We start from the raw sequence: 21,455 nt of genomic DNA on the forward strand, positions 1-21,455 counted from the left end.
TCAGCAAAAGTGCCACTAATTGGTTGTGTCTTTCCCACATAGGTTACAGTGCATCTTTCCTGCACAGGAGAAAGTTTTGGCGCTTAACTGTAAAGCAAACTAAAGGAGAAAAAAACGGACTTAAAATCTTGCCAAGTGCTCATGCTGTTTTCCTACTTTGAATATTTACATTTGTGTATGTAAGCGTATACATGTTTGTGTGTGCGCGCTTGTGTATCCACAGCATGTGGTGCCAGCCTGTGAAAAAACAAGTAAATCACTGTTTATGAGCTGTTACACTGAGGAGTCCTTGTTGATCCTGAGTCCAAGAATGAAATCTGTTCAGGAATATTAAACAGGCACTTTGTCCTGTGGCTGGCAGTCACACGCAGTACTATCCCAGTGACTCACTGTAACACTCACTGTAAGAATCGACACCTTCAGCACCTTCAAGTTTGACCCTGGATGCTGTGACGCAAATCAGGCATTACTACTATTTACACATGATCCTGAATATATTTAGCTCCGTACTCCTAAACAGATATATAGATAGAGTTGTGCAATCTTATCTGAGAATACCTTTAAGATATTATGCGTATTCTTCCAGTGAAATAAATTCTTCTGTTAGTCTTTTCCAGCATTAGCACTGAAACCTCCCGTGGGAGACATGAAAAGGTGTTATTTATAAATACATCTGAAAAAAAAAAAAACCAACAACATAGGCTTCAAATTTATCCTGCTGAATGTTAGTTTGCTGATTTCGGCTCAGATGTGCTGTCATGTTCTTAAGGTTATTTTTGGAGTTGGATGAACCTATTTTTCTTTCTTTTCCTGTTTTCTGCATGTGGTGTTATAACGCAGCCTTCCTGCAGCTCTTAACTCTGGAGCATTGCCACCACAATGAGTGGTTATTAGAGGGAGTTGCGTTTTTGCAATACTTGTAGTTTTTTCCCATGACAGTCAGGTTTTGAGAAACATAAAGGCTGGTAAGCTTTATAATTAAGTATTATATAATTATATAAGTATTATATAATTATATAAGTATTATATAATATAAGGAATAATGGTACATGTCTGATTCTTCAGCTCAGTATCAAACACCTGTACAGTGATTCATTCATTGTATTATTATATGTATTTGTACAGTATATGTAACGATGCTGTTACAACTTCTGTCTCTTCTTTCTATGATGAGAAACAATACAATGTGTGTGTGTGTGTGTGTGTGTGTGTGTGTGTGTGTGTAAGAGAGAAGAAAAGTGTAACTTTTATACAATAGTTACAATCACAGAAAAAATATGGAATTCAAACAGCTTAAATATTTTTATACATACACTCAGTACTTTTTTTTGGATGAAATTTTTGGATGAATTTGGATTACACCTCAGTTTATTTATAAATGTTGATTTATAATTGTTTCCCTAGTGGATTTTTTTTTCTTTTTTTCAAATCTAAATTTACACTCACTCTGGCCTTTAAACAATGCTCAACTGATACTAAGGAACCCAAAGTATGACAACAAATCCCCCACCATTGCCATCCTGATCCTAACCCTGGTCCTCATAGTGTTCACACCAAATTCTGACCCTACCATTCACATGTGGAAGCAGACTCATACATGCCTTGGATGCAACTTGTGACTATTTGACTTATCGTAGCTTCCTATCATCTTGAAGCAGTCTGCCCATTCTCCCTTGACCTCTGGCATCAACAAGTTATTTTTCCCAGAGAACTGATGGACCCTTTCTCATTTCTGGACAGTTCGCTGTGAACTCTAGAGATGGTTGTGTGGGAAAATCTCAGTAGATCGGCAGTTTCTGAAATACTCAGACCAGCTCATATGGCACCAATAACCATGCCACGTTCAAAGTCACCTTTCTTCCCCATTCTGTTGCTCAGTTTGAACTTCACCAGGTCTCCTCACCATGTCTATGTGCTCATGTGTACTGAGTCGCTGACATGTGATTGGCTATTTAGATATTTGTGTTAAAATACAAATAAACAGGTGTACCTAACAAGAAGAATTCTGAATATAAACTAAATAACTTGTTGCATGGCCATTTTTTTCTTGCACCACCAATAAATATATGTATTTTTCATTTACAATTTATATTCATCATTTCATTCATTTTTCAAAATCTTTGTAATTCACAGATATACTTCAGTATCTCTAGAGACTCCAGAAGACGTAGGGGTACATTCATTTTACTATTTACATTGTTTTCTTTGACACGTCTTCAAAGGCAGTAAACATTCTAGTTTAAAGGGTGTCAAACACATGAAACCCTGTCTGTCCATTAAAATCGCTTAAAAAAATAGTGTTACTAATTGGCTGTTTTCTTTTCACAGGCAGCACCAAGCTGGCATCATTTTGCATAAAATCATCTACAGGTCATCAGACTCTGGCACTGAGATGGGCTCCAGGGTAATAGTGGGTAAAATCAGATGGGTGCCCTCAGATATCCATCCTTGGGCTGTCCTGTTGAAGGTGGGTCGCTTCAACCCCGCGTCCTGGAGCTCTGGGTATCTGGGGGGGTTCAGGTCCACTTCAGGTAGTTTAAATGTGATTCCTCTGGAAACTTTCTCAAATCCACCAAATGGAGTGGCAACCCTGTAATCAAGATCAGTTTATGACTGTCAGTCTTTGTTGTGCTCAGCTCTAATTCATTAAAACAGACTTGTAGTTTTCTCACCGGTTGAAGCATTTGTATTCAGGAAGCTCTGACCGTGGGTCTGCTGCTGGCATTTTTAGTTTGAGAGTTTCAGCGAGGTCAGGGTCACGGAGCAGGGCCTCCTCCCATGGGGAGTGATATGACTTGTGTGTAGCTGTGGGATTTAACTTCTCAGTAGTCGTTACTGTGAAGGAGGAAACCAGAATCAGTCAAGGGCAATCATAATCTGGGCTATTGTTTGAACAGAATGATCCGTCAGCCTGCTTTGCTTTTACGTGTTAACTCTGAGCTGTTTTCTTGAGCCTTAATGTTTTAGAGCGGACAGGCTTATGAATAGATACTGCGCTTAGACAACACTTAACACAGGCACGCTGAGTTGTCCATCAATATGATCTGAGGCCTTAAAAATAGCACATAGTTGAAGCGTGTGCTCATCATGTAATGTGTCGACATGAGATGATATTGTGCTCAAGGGTTTTTAGAGGAGGCACAGGACTCTGTTTGCTGTCAAAATAATACAATTAAATAACGCTTTTAAAGCTGCCCATAATTAATCATAGTTACATTTAGTACATGGTGTCCTGTTCTGGAAATCGGTTGCCATAAGATAAGACCAGCTGTTATGAATCTATGATACCAGTTGTTATTATTATGACATCATTACATAATCAGTAGCTTTTATTTGACTGTGCAGTCTTATCGGCTGAATTTCAGACTCACGTACAGTGGAGGAAATGTAAAACAGAGTAATCCATCTCAAAACTACATCTTTGATTATGATTGTTTTATTTATTTATTTATTTTGCATTACCATATTTAGATCCTCATTTAATTCACTGTTGGATAAAACAAGAACAGCCTCACTTACTAAGCTGCATAATTACCTGAATCTTTTTTTTCAGCATTAGCAATATTTCCATTGGCTGGCGGCTCCACTTTTATTTCCACAGAGTGTGTATTCATGTTCAAAATATCATTCTGCAAAACAGAATAAAGTGCATCATTGGGTTAAAATATCAGTTGTGTAGCTACATGTTGAACTGCTTACATCTATTGCTGCTTTTTGTGTCACGCACATTAACACACCCTAACATGCACTGAAATAAAGGGAAGCGGCTCCTCAGCAAAGTGCCTGAGCAGCCTCTCAGAAGACTTGCCTGCAGGATGTAAAAGGCACGAGGCACATGTCTCTGTTATCATCCATGTCTTACCACACTCTTTGTTAAGAGCAAATATCCTGATAAATGTGTGCAGGCACCTTTACAGATTTTCTTTAAACCAAATCCTGGAACTTCAGAGAGAGATAATGAATAAAAAGTAAGTAAAACAAACAAGTCGACTTACGCTGAGCAGGGCATTTGCTTCGTTTTGAATACTTTCAAACGTGTATTTGTCAGATCTTCTCTGGCGCATTTTGAAAAGCCGAGAACCTCTGTTGGAAAGCAGAGATAACTCCTCCAACATGATGTCTTTAGGAGTGCTGAGTTTCTTTCCAAGGTCCATAACGTAACCTGCCCAACAACAAAGTTGAAAAGTCGGGAAAAAAACCAGTCTGTTATGTAGTTTAATGTATTCATTACATTTTGCATAATAGTGATGAGGCAATTTTTTTTTGATATTCCAGTATTTTACTGTATGTACTTTAAGTTTTAACTTTTAATTTTAATTTTCACTGATAACTGATGTTTTGCTATAAATGAGGGAGTGCAGGCAAAGGTTCCTGGTTTATGTCAATGCCACAATAAAAACTACATTCATGAGTACATAAATAACAATATTAGTTTGTATCTATGTTAGATGCATATTCCTGCAAACATTTGTGTACTAAAGTGGGAATGGATGGGATTAACAGTGGCCACTAGCTTGTTTTCCCATAAACCCGTTCAGGAGATCATTGCAGCACTGGTTTTAAAGGTAAAAATGTGGGACAGAAAGTATAAATATACACAACGTGATGTCATGCAGTATCAGTTTATCAGCCTGGCTAGGTTTAGGCAAGCTCATAAGATAACATTATATGAATCACAAAATGTATAATTTCAATTCTGTGAGCTCTGCCATGGAAAACAAGTTGTCCCCATTGTGCTTGTACTTGTACAATAGTTTTTGCTGTACGTGATGCTCCGTTATCCACGTGTACAGACAGAATGTACCCCAGCTGTCACAGACCTTCACGTTTCCCAAGCAGCAGTTGGCCCTCACAATCTCCCTCCCTCTGACACCCACCCAAAAATAGACCTTTGGACATGACAAAAACATAGCCACCATAGGTATAAATCATCCCATTAGCTGATTTATGGTAGTCGCTGGAGAGCAGCCTTGACATTTTGAACTCTGATAACAACAAATTTTCTCTTGTGTTTTTGTCTGCCGAGCCTCAGCTCTAATATCATACCGCTGGTACCCTGGACCTCTCGGCATATAGCTGTGGCACACTTCTTCCTCTCTCCAGCAGGCATTGTACAGAATTGTGACATTGTGGCTTTGGCGAGATGGGAAGAACTCAGGAGGACTGGAAACACATACAGGACACAGGATGTAGTTGTTCTGCCAGAATCATAAAGTTTTATTTTTTGCTCATAGGTTGATGAGTTTATAAATATAAGGCCATGCATGAAATGGAGAGTATTTAAAGACCTCTAAATAAAACTCAAAATATATTCATTCAGTGTTCGTTCTGTTTCTGTTTTGGTACAAAATAAAATTCACAGACATGAGACATGTATAGTTTTTGAGTCTCTAACGTCTGTGTCCCATTTGCTGTTTGCATATCGATGATTTGAACAGTATACTGCACATGTCATTTTATAATAAACTCTGAAGGTGCCACATTTAAAGATTGCAGCATATTGCATAACCTATAAAGCTCCATTGTACATGCATTAGTGCCATACACGCAATTCTTAAATCTCTGGTGGTCACTGCACCAGTTTTTCAGTATGTGAGCTAACATTAGTGGCATCGCTTTTAATGCTGCGTAAAGGTCAAGGATGAATATGTGTCCTAAGTTTGCATGCGTAGCTGGACACAATCATTGTCCTGCAGAGCCAAATAAAACTGCTCAACTGTGAGACCAAAAATATTTTTCTCTGTAGCTGGTGTTTTGTGTATTTTTAGGTTTACTTTGTTGCTAAATTCAGAATGAGATCAAAGATGGTACAGCTCTAAAAATGCTTTTTAGAAACTCTGAAATGTTGAATAACTCTGCTGTGCCCTATGCCGTTGACTTTGGAAGAACTGTATTAAAACAAAATGTTAAAAGTAAAAAGAAAGACGATCAATGGGATTCTCAATGCAAAAATATATCCAATGCTCTGATAAACTCCTAAACACACATGCAGCCATTTAGAAAATAACATAAATGTTAGATGGAGTCAAATTTAATTTTTTTTAAATTTTAAAAGAAGTGCTGTGTTAACGTTACTACAGCATAATTAAAAATACATCACATATTGACAAAATAAGCATGATAAGGCTTGTCCATACCTGTGATGGTCGTCCTGTATCCTTGAAGAGGAGACACGGAGGCTCAGGGGTCAACCTACAGTAGGTAGTTTGATCTTCCCTGATCTTCACACTCCTGGACACTAAAGCCAAACTGTGAGTGTGTCTCTGGGTCTGTTGTGACTGGAATGCAGCTTACATCAATAGGCTAAATTTAACCTGCCAAACACTCAAAACCAATCTCAAACACCATGGGGCAAGGATTGCTATCATAGAGAGAGGGGGGAGGATGGACAGCACACACACCCACTCAGTGAGATTTTGTTTGGTGCCTCTCCTGTCTCTCGGCACCTTATATTCGACATGTCTCTGTGGGCTGACATAACCTCTGAGGTACCATGCATTAATGTTAGGGAAGCTGTTAATGCTGCGTGCGCACTTCTGTCTCCAAACTGAGTTGTGTTACTATTGTCATGTGTAATTACTGACTCTGGATAATGATAAACAGATAAGAGAGGGGTGTTAAAGGGGTGATGGTGTATTGCCAAGAAGGGTTTTATATCAAAGTCATTATCCTCGCAGTTGAAGCTGTTGCAGTGCTGCAGATATTCTGACCGTTAAATCTTTTTCAAAGTCTGTGAAGTTTAAAATAGGAATAAGGCAGAAACCCTGTCATCTCAGTATTTTAACCCTTTAAAGCCTGAACCATGAAATAATTGCCAGAAAATTCTAATCTAAAAATGGAGAGTTTATTGAACCATCTGACAAAATTGTTTAAAAAATTAATTACATTTTATTTTCTATATATAAATTTGTATCATATTTGCTACATCCGCCATTAAAAAAAAATGCTTAAAAACAATTTTCAGGGGGATATTATCCTATAATCTGAACTTAAAAAGGCAAAACAGAGAAATGAAAAAGACTATATCTACTCTTCAAGAGTCAAATTTTACAATAAAAGATTGATATCAGAAACTACAGTCTTCTGAGAAACGAATTAAATTCAAATAACAACACTAAAAGTGTGTTTTAACCTGTTTTATTTCTTGTGTTTCAAAAGTGAAAACAATGACATTGTACACGGTAAGAGCCCAACTTTAAATGTGCACGCGTCACGTGGAAACTCTGGCACTCAAGGACAGCATCTGCTTCTGTTAACACTTAAACACCACACAGTGTCTGATCAAAGGTGGGAATCTTTGTGAATTTATTCATGCATGCAGGATTCATTCCTATTAAAAGATCAACAAAATAAAAGCAAATAAGCCAACACACAGTTTGTCACTTTAAATAACACTTTCCTTAAGGCACACACACTGATTGTAAGCTTACACTTTTTCTGGCAATGCATTGCAAAAGATAAAATAGGAACCATATGACGTCTGAAAAACACAAAAGTCAATAAAGTGAATGAAATAATTGGAAATGGTTACTTGTGTAATTGCCACTGCATTACTACTGAGAAAAAATCTGATTATTATAGGATGAGTGATATAATACTGTTTGGATGACACTCTGGTGGCACAATAGCAACATTTCCCATGAAAGCTGAGCTCATATCTCACACAATCGTCACAGTATGTTCTTGCTTTAAACCAAATGATTTTTTCATGCAATCAACATAATTATCCATCCTGTCATAAATGCAAAACCAACATAACAAATGGCTTAAACTGTGCCAAAGCCTTACCCTCATTTTTCGACATACAGTACTCCATCTCCTAGTGACAAATAACAATTCTCTGCATTTCATGTTTTCTATAATCTGAAGGAAAATCTGTGCCTTACAATGTTAATATCATTTATTATTTCTCTTTCTCTGATATCTGACTTCATCTATTAACTTCGCTGAAATGCACTGTACACAGGAGAGCACTTTGTTGGACTGAAGCCTTGTGCAATTTGCCCAATACTGGCCCTAAGAGGCTGAGCAGGTCTGAAGGGAGGCCCACAGAAGGCTGGTTTCTCAGGTGAGAATGTCCTGCTCTTGGTAAGAATGTGAAAAGCTGGGGCCTCGTGATGATAATGACTCTTACTGACAGGTGCAGGATCAAGAGATACCCTGCGTTTCCATTCTTCTGGAGGCTCTGGCAGAGATCCCTGGTGCTTTGCAGGTTTGGCATTAGTAGCTGCAGATGAGGGGAGAAACAAAAAGGCTTCATCCACAGAGCCAATAGGGCTTCTTGATGCTGCCTCCCATGGTGTAAGTGGTTTGCGGACTTTTTCTTGGAATGATGTTTGCCTCTGTATTGGCAGTACCCCGGGTATGCTCACTGGTGACAGATGTCCAGGAGAAGGCATTGAACTCAGTCTCTGAGGCAGGCTCAGCGAACGACTTCTACCAAATCCCTAAAAGAAAAGCACAAACTTGTTGGCTGGAGTGACAGCAGCATTGCAGACTCTGCTGCCACCCTCTGGCTTCTCTGAAACCTGGAGAGCTAATGCTTTTGAAGTGTATTGATATTTTAAGTTTAATAAAATGTGTGTTACTCTTCTCTAAAATAAAATAAAAAAAGACTTACTGAATAAAGATTATCCTTGAATTGTCCTATGACAAAACATTACCATTATGTGAATGTTTGAGCCCTAAGAGTGTCAGGTATTGAAACTATTAGTTTCGATGCTAGAGGTGGGAATACTATCAAATGCCTCAAATAAAGAACAGCATGTAGGATTGAGTTGCACCAGTTACCCTGGTATAAAAGTCTAAATAAGGACTTAGACCTCTGATATTTCTTAAGTCACTACCTTTGCACGAAATTAGGAACCCCGTTTTTGTGATTGACTTGAGTTGACCTATAATGCTGTCTTTCTTGTCAAGCATTGTTGTATATTTGATATTGTTGTGGCTTCACTCTAGCTGTTCTGTTCTGAGTCTTTTTAAACTTTTTTATTTCTTGCATCTGTCCTTGCTTAGAAAAGTGTTTTAACAGCCCACGAGAGCACTTTGTACTTCGTGGGTGATGCCTCAACAGAAATGGTTTACTCAATATTGCCTGTAGAAGCTAAAGAAAGCAATGCATGTATTTGATGTTGCACACCTGTGGTAAGTGTAGCTATAATTGCTCTGCTGGTATATTTGTGTCTCTGCACACAGAAGAAGGAATACATTGATGCATTTGAAATCTTGTTCATGTTTATGTCTTTAGCTCTTAGTAAAAATCCTTTATTACTTTACCAAATCCATCTTGACTGCCTGTTCTTTGATTTTTTATTTCTTTTATGTCATTTTTTGGTCATTTTATTTCATTCTCCTTTTTACACTTCCACAGAGCAAGGGCAAAAGTAGTGTTAATGTTTTGGGGTCGTCCTCCCCCCCCCCCCCCCCCCCCCCCCGTTTTTTTCCATCTTTTTTTGATTGATTAAATATGCCTTACGTTGTCTTTTAAAAAGTGCAGATTCCACATTACAAAGCAATTTCAGATTTGTAGAATATTTTGAGGTTTTATTTATTTTTATTCTACGAATCCTGTTAAAATGTTTTTGTGAAAAAAATGGACATGGTTAATATCAATATTAGTAGCAAATGGACAATTTCACTTGTGTAAAAGTCATATATCTGAATTTTAGGAATTATTCAGACTAAATGAAGAAGATTTCCAAACTTACCTGCTGCTGGTTCAAGCACCTTGAAACAAGTACAGTGTTAATGCCATTGAAAAGATGTGGGGAAAAACTTGGAACTACTGGAACTATTTCCTCTGCCTCTAGAATTTGCATAAGAATTTTAAAAAAATTTAATTACTTATTTTATTTTTTTATTATTTTTTTTAGTTTGAACAAGTATTTATGTTATGGGTCTATTTCTAAAGACACTCTAGTAGTGTTTTTAATTCAATAAAAACAAACAAAATATTTAGCTACACGTAAGTATGTCAAAATTAACTTTTCTGGGAAAAAAACAACAACTTGAAACTGAGAAAATAACTTGAAATTTTAAGTTATGAAATCAAAATTTTGAGATGATAACCTGTAATTATGACTATAAATGTATGGGTTTTTTTTTGAAAAAGAGTAAAACTATTTTGTTTTTGCTTTTTTCAGTGGCAGAAACAAGCTTCTATATGGTTCTCATCAGATTAAAGGTAGACAGAGTCATGCTGTAAACTGTGTGACTGGATAACTCTCTCTCTTTTTCATTGTCACAAACTCCTGAAGTCAACTGAATGTAGCATTTTTCATATTGCCTGTAATCTGCATACTATAGTATTTAGCAAGTTTGTGAGCTTATCCCAATACACTTTCCCTCTCACACACACAGGACAAGGAAAAAGACAATTGTTAAGAGAAAGAAATGTAAACTTAAATGTGCAATTTTACATGTGACCTGTAGAGGTCCACAGAATTAGGATGAGCTTGGAAGCACTTTAAAACACATCAATATTTTTCAGTATTTAAAAGAACTTGTATACAACAGCTGCTACTAAAATATGTTTGATTTTGAACCCTGTATAGCAAAGATCTTTCAAAATCAGCAATAGCACTATATTTTAAGTTCATACTTTAATAAACTACTTACTTTATATACTTTAATACTATTATCATGTGCTAACACTATTATCACTGCCTACATGTGTTAGATTAGTATTATTAATATGATGATATTTGAATTAATAAGACATCGTATGTTAGAAGGTTGTGTTTGTTTTTCATGATCTTTTCTTTATCCAGGTAAAAGTCTCATTGAGATTAAAATCTCTTTTCCAAGTGAGACTTGGCCAAGAGGATAAATGTATATAATTGAATGAATAGTGGAATTGTAAAGCGCTTTGGGTGCCTAGAAAAGCGCTATATAAATGCGATCCATTATTATTATTATTATTATATTTTCCATGCATATCCTCTGATGCCTGGGCCACTATTTAGTCCAATTTCATAAATAACTATTTTGCATGTTAACATTTTTTTACTTGTATTTTAAGCTGACTTGTGAATAAACTAAACTGAATTCAATTTAATTGAACTGGTAACTATAATAAAGGTGTTTGTTGCATAATTATGGATGTAACTAGACTGAGAAAGAGAGAGAGATTGATGTCAATCAAATGTTATTTCTACACGAAATAAGCAAAATAGTTTATTAATGTGTATAGTTTCTCAATAGAAAACAGGAACACTAAAAAGGTAAGGAAATATTTTGTGATTGCTGTATCTTTGATCAGTGATAATAAGTTAGGGGTATATGAAACCACTGAAAATGCTCAAAGCTTTAGTTAATTCTACTCTGTCTCTAGTTATACATTTGAAAAAAAAAATGCCTCTTTGCTGTATACAGATAATATATTATTTATCATAATGGAAACTAATGACTTGCTGTCCATAAATGTTTAGAATAGCAAAATCTAATTCTGCTTCCAAAAGTGTGCAAAAAATATTTTGGGGGCTGAGATTATAGTTCCAGACTTTCAATATTCAGAGATTAAGATGGAAAAGCTGTAACACACAAATACAGTTAAGTTTGAAAGATTAGGTCGTAATTGCTAAAAGTGCAACAAGATTGAGCCACTTATGTGCAAAAGTGTGAGGCAGTGAGAAAGACAAAGGAGAAAGGAAATAGGGAAATTGTTCACAACACACATATCAAGTACACAAGTAGGAGGAAAGAGAAATTTAATAGCATGATAGTGTCGAGTACAAGAAGTGCAAACACTGACATGTCAGAAAGATGAGGGGATAAAGATTTGCAGTAGATGTTTTCGTGAAACCGTAGCAGAACATTCAAATTTCTATGATATTTTGCTCATTTTTTCCATCAAGGATGAGGATATAGAATTTCTGATGAAATTTCTGACAGTTGAATAACTGGCCATATTGAAAAATACCCACATAAAAAACATTTTTAGAACATTTTAGTCATCAGGTCACAACCAAAATTAATGCTTTTTGCTGCTCTAATGCCATCAAAGTCTGGAATGAGGCTGAAGCAAATGCAAATTGTTTCCCCAAACACACATGAGCATTATAAGTATAAGTTGTACAAATCAGTTATCATTAACTTGAATAAAAGATAAAACAATCTAATTTGATAAGGGTAAATATGTCTATCTCTCTCTCTCTCTCTCTCTCTCTCTCTCTCTCTCTCTCTCTATATATATATATATATATATATATATATATATATATATATATATATATATATATATATATATATATATATATAGAGAGAGAGAGAGAGAGAGAGAGAGAGAGAGAGAGAGAGAGAGATAATAAACATTATGTGTTTGTTTTGTGTTGTCTGGGGTTTCATGGGTTCCTATCTAAGCATACAAATTTGCAGGTGATCTATTTTCTTTAAAAAAAAACCCAAAAAAAACCTAAATAAGATATTGTGGCAGAACAGGACTCTCTGCACACATTATTGCACATGACATAGCACATCACAAGAATCTACATTATTTTGTTTTGCTTTTCCCTTTTTCGCCAATTGTCAGGGACATTATGTTATGTGCTAATGTGTTTATTTGTTGTACTTTATGTTGAATTTATCTGTCACAGTTTTAAAAGAGCTTAACTGTACCTTAAGTTGTTTCCTTACATTGCCAGCTAAACAGATCTCTATAGCTGCAAATTATTCCAGTTGAGGCCTACGTTTAGTGCAAAAGACACTATATTTCCACCTGTTAAGACACATTAGAGGCTGCCAAGTTGCAGATAACTATGTAATTACTGTCTCAGTGTTGACTATACCAAAACAAGACCATATACAGTATAAGAATTAATGTAGCATGGCTACAGGTTTCCAGTGTTTGCTTGTCACCACTGGCTTCTTAGCAGAAAACTTTGGCCAAGGAGCCAATTGACGTGCGCCTCTAGCAATAAGAGATGCAGGAGAGAAAGCTGAAGCTATGCTGTCAGCAGCAGATGGCTGCTGGGAGGATGTGCTTGCAGGTCTGGCGCTGTGTGCTGGCTTTTTGGTTAAGCGATGGGCTGCAGGTGCTGCAGTGTGCTTTTCATCCACGTGCTTGTCAATTGCAAGAGGCTCAGCCGATCTTGTGTTTTGGGCAGAAGAACTTTGGGAACTTACCGATCCAGGTGACTTAGTTGGGACTTCTGCCTTGCTTTCAACAGCAAGCTCAGAGGCATTATAAGGAGAAGTGGCAGAGGCAACTCTAAGTTTAAGGTTTTTGGTAACCTCAAACTTTGACACTGGGGCTGGTTTGGGACTGGGGGTGGGGCTAGGGGTGGGGCTTTTGGTTCCAGGCACCACATTATATTTGAACAGTGATGAGTTCAACTGATAAGGCTGATGTTTCATTATATCTAAAGAGTTGAGTTGCTTGGGGGCTGATTTAGATTTCTCTTTGGTCTTGACATTGACTTTTGGGCTTGTGGAAGGGGGTTGTTTGGCTGCAGCATAGAAAGGAGAAAGAAGGGGATTGTAGGATAATGGAGGTGGGGCTCGAATATTCGATGAATACCTCCAAGAGTTCGGGAGGGATGAGGTCGGGGAGGGGGATCTGGTTTTGTTTGCTTGCACTGTTTCAGCATCAACAATGAACTTCTCCATACGGGACTGTCTTTTGGCAAACAATTCTGCACCTTTTCCAGTCATAGCTGGGCCATCACCAGCCCAACTGGTACCTCTGTCTGAGACCCGACCCTTTGGAGAAAACTGTGGTGCTTTTGACAAGTGGATATATGACTTCCCTGCTTGTGGTGGGCAAGAGGCAATTGAGTGTGAAGTGCTGTCTGCCTTGTTCTTTGAGCGTGCAGTTGGATACTGTGGTCTGTAAGTAGGACTGTGGGCCTGCATACTCACAGGGGATCGTTGCTGCTGTTGACTCCAGCTATTTGTGGTTGGCTGCAGATGAAGCTGAGAAGAGCTGTCCGGAGCCCAGGCATTAGTAGGTGTTTGAAGTGTTGCCTGAGTTTGATCTGGTGCCCAGCGGTTGGCCATCTGTTGAAGCTGAGCCCAGTCTTGTTGCTGTAAGTAATTCTGACTATGAGGACCCACGGGACTGTGCGAAGGTTGTGAAACCGGACTTCTTGGCGGAATATTGGGCTCACTGGAGGGGCTCCTTCTCATCCATGGTGGACAGTTTGGGTTGAGGGTGGGTTTTGGGGCTACTGGAGGGGGATTCTTGAGTTTTATTGTTCTGGGTTGCATGAAATTACAAGCTTCAGCACCTAGACTAAAACAGTCCTCCTCTGACTCAATATAAGATCTTCTTTCCCCTTTGTTTTGAGTGTGAAGATCTGAATATTGTGCCCGCACAGATGACTGTTTATTAGTGGCTTTCTGTTTTGATTCTGGTAGGATGCCAGTTTTGATGGCTGGCACAGATATTCGCTCATCTCTTGAGGCTATTATGTCTCCAGTTGGAGACCAAACCTGTGGGTTAGTGTTAATAGGCACAGGTACTTTAAATCTTGTTTCGTGCTTCTTTGTAACTGGAACAACACTCCCAGGTATGGGGGTAGAACTTGGGCTATCTTGAAATCCTAGAAAAGGCCTTGCAGTTCTGTTTGGTACCAAGGGTTTTGGTACATTGGACAGATGGTTCATGTCCTGGAAATCTTCTTGGTATTCTCCATGCTGCTTGAGATTTGCATTCATATAACTCTGATCTGCCTGATCAGCATGCACGTACATTTCCTCAGTGTCGTAAATATTCTGTGCTTGTTCACATTCAGGTTCTGTTAATACTTCCACAGGTAATCCTTCACTCCTCAGTTTTTCATGTTCGGTAACAATTTCATCTATTCGTTTGCGCCGCTGAGCAAACATCAAAACTCCCTTCCCTTTTGTCTCTGGTAGAGCATCCATTTCTTGAACACTTCCCCAATTCAGACTCAAATTGTGCTGCTGCTGATAAAGAGAATACTGCTCCTCTAACTCTGAATCACTGGTGGCCACAAAGTTATACCCAGCTGATCTAACTTCTTCAGCCCTCTCCTCTATTTGGTCTTCACTGTCAACCTTGTTGTCACCAGTTCCGTAACTCACAAGCGTAAATTTCTTGACTCTCTGCCGGCGTTTTTTGAACAGCAGGGCTCCCTTATTTTGGGGGTTTGGCGCATCGGTTAGAAGCCGAGCAATTCTCTTGCATTTAGACTTGGTCTCCTTGACATGCCTTTCTGACTGGCTCTCGCTGCGACTGAGCCCTGAGACAAAGAAAAAAATGAAGGGAGGGACAGAAAGAGAACGAGGGTGAGAGGAGGAGGAGGAAGGAGAGAGATTAAAACAAGAAGAAGCTGAAGCATAAAACATATGAAAATGTGGATTGTAATGTTTTTTGTTTACACTGTACTCAATTGGTCAATTTTCAGTAAAGTAAAAAAAAAAAAAACTATGGGACTGATAATGCCATTAGTATAAGCAACTAATGCAAGCATGACAGGTAAGACACAATTTCAGATCCCCCTGCTGAAGCAAGCACACTAATAAAAGCATCATATTTACTTACAGCTAACTTAGGGGGCATCCATAAGGCAAGAAAAGCAAGGAGCTCATTTTCCACTGCAGTCAAGGCTTACGATCGGAAAAGGGATCGGGTGACAGGCCAGGGTGACACATGCTGGTGTCTGTCAAATTTGTTTCTGCCAGCCTCATCATATGGTCATATTTTATTCTTATCCTGCTCTGACTAATAAAGCCATGGGTATTCTCCCTGTAAGTCCACTTCAAATAGACCCTGTGTTACAGCATGAAAAAACAGCAGCACCCATTGTGCTTTGTCAAAGTTATTTATCAATTAAGTTAGGTCTTTTGATTCACATACCAGCTACAGTAAATACAGCCAAAGGTAACTTTTAAAAAACTTTATTCACTGACTGTAATGTGTGCCTCAGCTGGCTGAATTTAAAGTAACCAAATAATATCTTAACTGTTCACAAATCTTGTTAAATCATTTTAAATCTTAGAAAAAAAACAACTTTTCTGCAGCTGTGCAGTTTGCAGTACTACCTTGACTGACACATAAAAGGAGGGTAGAAGATCGATACTTACGTGTGTACCTTGCCCTCTGCCTGTCTGGTCTGCACAGATCTGTGTCAGACTCCGAGTTCCACTTCTCTGCCTGCTCAGCACCCTCATCTGAAATTCCAAAGGAGACAGAAGCAGGAGGTGCTTCACTGCTCCCTCCTTCCTCTGAAGATTCAAGCTTGCTGTTTCCAGTCTCTGGGCCTTTTCTATTACTGGCTCCCGTGGGCTGTCCTGTGGTCAGGGTCAAGGCCATGGTCATATCAGCAGCACAGCCAAGAGAGGAGAAAGAAGACTGGGAATGTGGCCGTGATATCTTGCCAGCATGATCCTCTGAGTCTGTGCACTCTGGATGCAGGGATGTTTGTGAGGTTTGGAAGTGAGGAGACTCTCTCGACTCACTAAGGTAGATGTCATCCTCTTCCTGATATGAAACTTCTTCTTCACTTCCACTAAGTTCAGGCGGGGACTGTTGTTCACCTGCAGATTCCCATTCTTGAAGGTGTTCTGGGGAGTCAGGGTCATACTTGGAGATATAAGTACTTTCTGGCTCTAATGGGTACTCTGCTTCGCTGACTTCATCTTCATTGTGGGACTCTACCACAGACCCAGACACATAAATCTCCTGGGACCCATCTGAACCTGACCAGGGGGCCAAGTTACCACTCTGCTCTTGGTCTTCCGTTTCTGGTTCCATCTCTAGTAGTGTTTCACCAGCAATACCTTCATTAAGAGAAGGACAAACAACTTAAGGCTAATTAATCTTTTCCCTTTAGGTATATATATCTCAATATAACAAACGATTTCAGCACACATATAACTATATAGCATGCCCCTGAAGGTCCACAATTGGCTACAATTCATGTTTTCTGTTCAGCTCAAGAGATTTTTAGCATTCAGTGACCTTTGTGACATTAGTGGTTACCATGTTATTTCCTAAATTATTCCTATCCCCAATAGGAAGTGCAGCTCTGCTTTGGCATTTTCAACAGGGCTGCCATTGCTGTAAATGGAATGGTATGTATTATCATGAGGGAAACAGCATTCACATCCAAGAGCATAAGCAAAACAATTGGTGGCTGTTTTCCGAACTTTTGTTTATACAGAGATTTCTTTTCCCTCCGCTGCCGTCATCTGTCACAACAACCGAAATCTCTGTCAGCCTCTCCATGTAAGAACTAAATCCAAGACACCAGTCCTCCTTCCCTTCCTTCAAAGACATTGTTTATTTTGTCACATGCTTTTTTTGTTTGTTTGTTAGCTTGTTTTTTGGTAATCAGTTGTTATATCACAACTGAGAAAATGACTATGAAGAAAAATCTGTCCTTTTCAAAACAGCTGTAAAAGACAGTCAGAGCAGGGCTCAGACAGGGGGAGAGCTATTTGTAGAGCAGGAGGGAGCACTAAAAATAGTTTTTACTGACAATATAAATCTTTTATAGTAAATTAAAACATTTCCTGACATTCACCAAGAGGTGGCACTCTAACACTGTGACTCAACATCCATACTCTTCAATAAGCCTTTGTTTATTTAAATTAAAGTCAGTACGAGCTGTAGAAACTTCACACTGTGCAGTCCCACGCTGTACACTATGCATACAGTAAGTGGAGTGTTCATCTAAAACAAACAAACAAACAAAAAACACCCAGGTTCATCTATAATAATCTCGTTACCATATATGTCACTATAAGGAACCCAACTTTCTCTTATACGCAGGAAAAGTTTATATGAAAACCAAAGACATGTTTTGTTGAAGCCATATTTTCTATAAAGCAAGCAAACACATACACCTCCTAATAGGTCTTGGAAGCACGCTCTTTCTATAGAGTACCACTTTGTTTATGTACATTTACGTGGACTGGGAAAACCAGAGTTTTTGCCTTTATTAAAATATGGTGTTAGAGGAGATAAATATCTTGCTTAGTACAAGAGAAGGTTCTCCCAGGAGGATAAGGTCAGTAAATCTTACATCAGTCAGTTAATATTACCGTAATGACCCAAGGATGACACCAGAGAAAAAATTATATAGTCTCCAAAAAGAATTAACTCTTTAATCTTTTTTGGTTTTGTGGGTTCTTTGCTTGTTTGTTTTTCAAATACTACTCTACACTTTTGATTTTAAATAAATGTATATTTTGGTTTGATAGCAGCTGTGAAATGATCAAGTCATAACTAAAAAAACATCAGTATCAAAACATATTAAATGTCCGACTCAAAGTCTTTTGGAGCTGGCTAAGAGGCCAGGTAAGTCTATTACCTGATATGATCATGACAATGACATTAACCTGCAGCTGTGTTTGAATTGTGTTTGCATACAGTGTTTAAACTTTAGCTAATTTTTACAGTGATGTGACAAAGATCATATCTTTTGATTTTTCAGTTGATTAGCTTTGAATTGCTTTAGACATATTTTAGGTACACCCTCTGCTATGAAGACAATACAAGCTGAAAATTGACGATTCACTACTGTCATTAATTATTACTTTTTTTTGGGTATTTGCACATGTTAGGGGGGACCTTTATCGTTTCTTCTGTTTACTATAACATTTTATTGCTTGTGGTTGCTAGTAAGTACAAATGGAAATTCTGGAGGAGGCCCCAAAACATGCTGGAAATTATATTTCCCAAATGGCTTGGGAACACCTCTGTGACCGACTCGATCAGCTAAGGGAGGTGGCTATGGAGAAGGGAGGTCTGGGTATCTCTGTTTAAACAGCCGCCTCCATGACTCAGACCTGAAGCAGAAAATGGACAGACAGATGGATGGAACTGCACCATCCATCCATCCACAACTGGTTCTATCAGAGTTTAGTTTAGTTCTCAGATACAGTACACATACACTAATCATTGCTTTAAACTTACTTAACCTCTTAAGCCCCAATGCCCCCTGATACGGGGGCAAAAAGCAGGAGATCAGGTAGGCTTGGGGCTTAAGAGGTTAAACTTTAAACTTACTTACTTTGTAAGTTTAAAGCAATTATTTGAAAAACAAAAATTGGGTGCACAAGCTTGAATTTATTTTGTTTTTTCTCCAATTCATACAGGCTCAAATATATACATATACTCATTTAAATCTGCTTTAACCTTGACATGACCAAGGCTTCCTAAATTCTCAGCAGTCATCAAGATTGATGACAACTTGTAGTTTCTCTTTGCCAGCATAAAAGCTGCAAGCAGGAATTCAGTGAAGGTCTAAGAAGGGATTTTAGCTTTACATTTACTTCAAACAGTTGTACATTAGTACCAATTATTCAGATGTGTCTACACTTTTCCAGCTTCTCTAAGAGGACCCTAACTGTCACCATCAGATGAGAGGGAATTGATTCGGATGTTCAGGAAAAACCTAGCAACAACCAAGACTCAAGTGCGCCATGAACTGGAAACTGCTGGAACACCAGTGTCACTGTTCACATGTTTTACATCGCCATGGACTGAGAGTGTGCCAACCAAGAAACACCCCCTGTTCCAAAATCAACACCTTCAATCTCAACTTAGATTTATTTTAGCTGCCCACCTGGATGAGCCAGAGGCCTTCTGGAGAAAAGCTTTATGATCCAGTGAGACAAAGATTGAGCTATTTGTTCACACTGACAGGAGGAATAATTGGAGGAGTAACGGTGAGGCTTTCAAACCTAAGAACACTGTACAAGCTTTCAGGCATGGTGGTGGTAGCATCAAGCTCTGGGACTGTTTCGCTGCCTGTGGTAATGGTGCATTGTTTCATAAGTGGATGAAACAATGAAGAATAAATACTTGCAATTTCCCACTTTAAATTCTCTTTCTTGTCCATGATTGAAAGCTGGCTCTACAAATACGACTGTTCAAATATCGAGCAAGAAATCATTAAAAGCGCCAAATTATTACAACATTCATGCTCATAATGAGTGGATGTACCTCTGACCACTATTGCAGCTGTGGGATTACTAAAACTGAAAGACCTCTTGCACACTAGCCACGTTTTGTACAAACACTGTCGCATGCCACCGGCTTATCTTCACACTTGGTTCCACTCTACCACCAGCAAATCTGACTGTGCTGCAGCAGGGGTTTCTTTTTCCAAGTATGGCAGTAACCTCAGTCTGTTGACTTATTGCCATGGAAACAGAGAGTCAGCATCCTTGACAAAGGAGTGAACTCTTGTTCTGAAGGGCAACCCCCATGAGGACTGAGCTCTAGCGGATTAGATGTTTCCATGTTCTTACATAATTAGACAGTGTAAGCTCAACCATAAGAAACATGTGGACACATTTTCAGCAGTCTCTGCACACAAAGTTTTATTGCGCATTTCAGTGGCCTCGTGACAGAACAAACCCACAGAACCCACAAAAATCAAAATCAACGTGAAAATATATATTTATTAAGTCACATATATATTTTAAACTCATGTCATTTAGGAAACTAGGTTTCTCGAGCAGTTTCTGGTGCAGAAAAGCACAGAAATTCAAGCAAAGGGTAAAACACTTCATGACATGATAATAAATTACACTTTTTGTATTGTTATCAATAGAGATGTTAATTAAAGTCAAAGCTAAAAATGAAATTAATGAAATCAAATCAGTAAGAGTTAAACATCTGTAAGAGACCCTAAAACAAAATAATTTTCCAAACATCAGGTACTTACATTATACATCTCTGCACTTGATATCCAGCACAGGCATCTTCACATCCTGTCTGTTAAAACAAAAATGATCCTGAGTGTTATCCCACTAACTGCTCATATGTAGCCTTGGTCATTCATGTATGCAGCTGTATTTAAAGAGGGAGAAGAAGAGGTGTTCCTAACCCATCCCCATGTGCCACCTACACAGTTCAGTTGATGCAGGGGCAGTGAGCTGACATAATGAACATGTCAATTGAGAAGCTTCAAAATATTTTTAGATTATTTGAAACAAGCTTTGAATTTAGTATCTGTGTTTGGTTTTGATTAATTATATAATAAAATAATTCACCATTTGAAAGAAACTAACTGCAATAATAGTAACAGACTCTTATATTCAGATTCGAGCAGATATATACTACATAGTGTTTTAAAATACCTATAGCTTTATGGTGATTTGCTCATCATAATGTACCTTTAATTAGGGTTAATATAATAAAATAATTTGGAGGAAACTTGCTTAAACCAGCAGAATGGTAAACCGGTTATGTAAGACTGCTGTTCTCTTTGAGGGGATGACCGTAAATGGAATTCAATCTGGTTTTGAAAGTGTGGTTTGCTGAAGTAAAGTAAAAAGGGATAACGCATCACTCGGTTAATCTTTAAGAAAACAAGGTTTATTATTAGGAGTAAAAAAAACATATTAAGATCTTAAACTTTGTTGGAAAGCAAATCAGGTATCACAGTATCTTTTTTGTGCTTGTTTTTTGTTTATTTATACAGTCATGTCACAGTTTCTCCATATATACTGTCAGGTGGGGGGAAAAGAGTTTTAAC

At 38.2% G+C, this 21,455-nt stretch overlaps 2 protein-coding genes across 2 annotated transcripts; both read right to left on the bottom strand.

Moving 5' to 3' along the window:
- Window positions 1-2,069: 2,069 nt before the first annotated feature.
- myoz2b (myozenin 2b) lies at window positions 2,070-6,275 on the bottom strand. The gene is made up of 6 exons (XM_006787147.3): window positions 6,138-6,275; window positions 5,047-5,163; window positions 3,996-4,162; window positions 3,536-3,629; window positions 2,673-2,835; window positions 2,070-2,590 (listed from the first exon to the last, which is right to left on the bottom strand). The coding sequence occupies exons 2-6, from the start codon at window positions 5,126-5,128 to the stop codon at window positions 2,365-2,367; spliced, it is 732 nt and encodes a 243-aa protein (XP_006787210.1). The 5' UTR covers window positions 5,129-5,163; window positions 6,138-6,275; the 3' UTR covers window positions 2,070-2,364.
- A 1,626-nt stretch (window positions 6,276-7,901) lies between these two features.
- synpo2b (synaptopodin 2b) lies at window positions 7,902-16,717 on the bottom strand. The gene is made up of 3 exons (XM_006787148.2): window positions 16,048-16,717; window positions 13,123-15,203; window positions 7,902-8,447 (listed from the first exon to the last, which is right to left on the bottom strand). The coding sequence occupies exons 1-3, from the start codon at window positions 16,715-16,717 to the stop codon at window positions 7,938-7,940; spliced, it is 3,261 nt and encodes a 1,086-aa protein (XP_006787211.2). The 3' UTR covers window positions 7,902-7,937.
- Between the last annotated feature and the right edge of the window lie 4,738 nt (window positions 16,718-21,455).

Source organism: Neolamprologus brichardi, chromosome 6 (genome assembly GCF_056152115.1).
Source record: "Neolamprologus brichardi isolate AB-2024 chromosome 6, ASM5615211v1, whole genome shotgun sequence".
NCBI lineage: Eukaryota > Metazoa > Chordata > Actinopteri > Cichliformes > Cichlidae > Neolamprologus > Neolamprologus brichardi.

Bases quoted from the DNA above. Each gene is read 5' to 3' on its own strand.
- myoz2b (XM_006787147.3), bottom strand. From the start codon at position 5,128: ATGTCACAATTCTGTACAATGCCTGCTGGAGAGAGGAAGAAGTGTGCC. The intron at 4,163-5,046 runs GTATGATATTAG...GTTGTTGGGCAG, and splicing joins AGAGGTCCAGGGTACCAGCG to GTTACGTTATGGACCTTGGA. The intron at 3,630-3,995 runs GTAAGTCGACTT...TCTGTTTTGCAG, and splicing joins AAGCAAATGCCCTGCTCAGC to AATGATATTTTGAACATGAA.
- synpo2b (XM_006787148.2), bottom strand. From the start codon at position 16,717: ATGGAACCAGAAACGGAAGACCAAGAGCAGAGTGGTAACTTGGCCCCC. The intron at 15,204-16,047 runs GTAAGTATCGAT...TCTTTGTCTCAG, and splicing joins GCAGAGGGCAAGGTACACAC to GGCTCAGTCGCAGCGAGAGC. The intron at 8,448-13,122 runs GTAAGTTCCCAA...CTTTTCTTTTAG, and splicing joins CAACTAAGTCACCTGGATCG to GGATTTGGTAGAAGTCGTTC.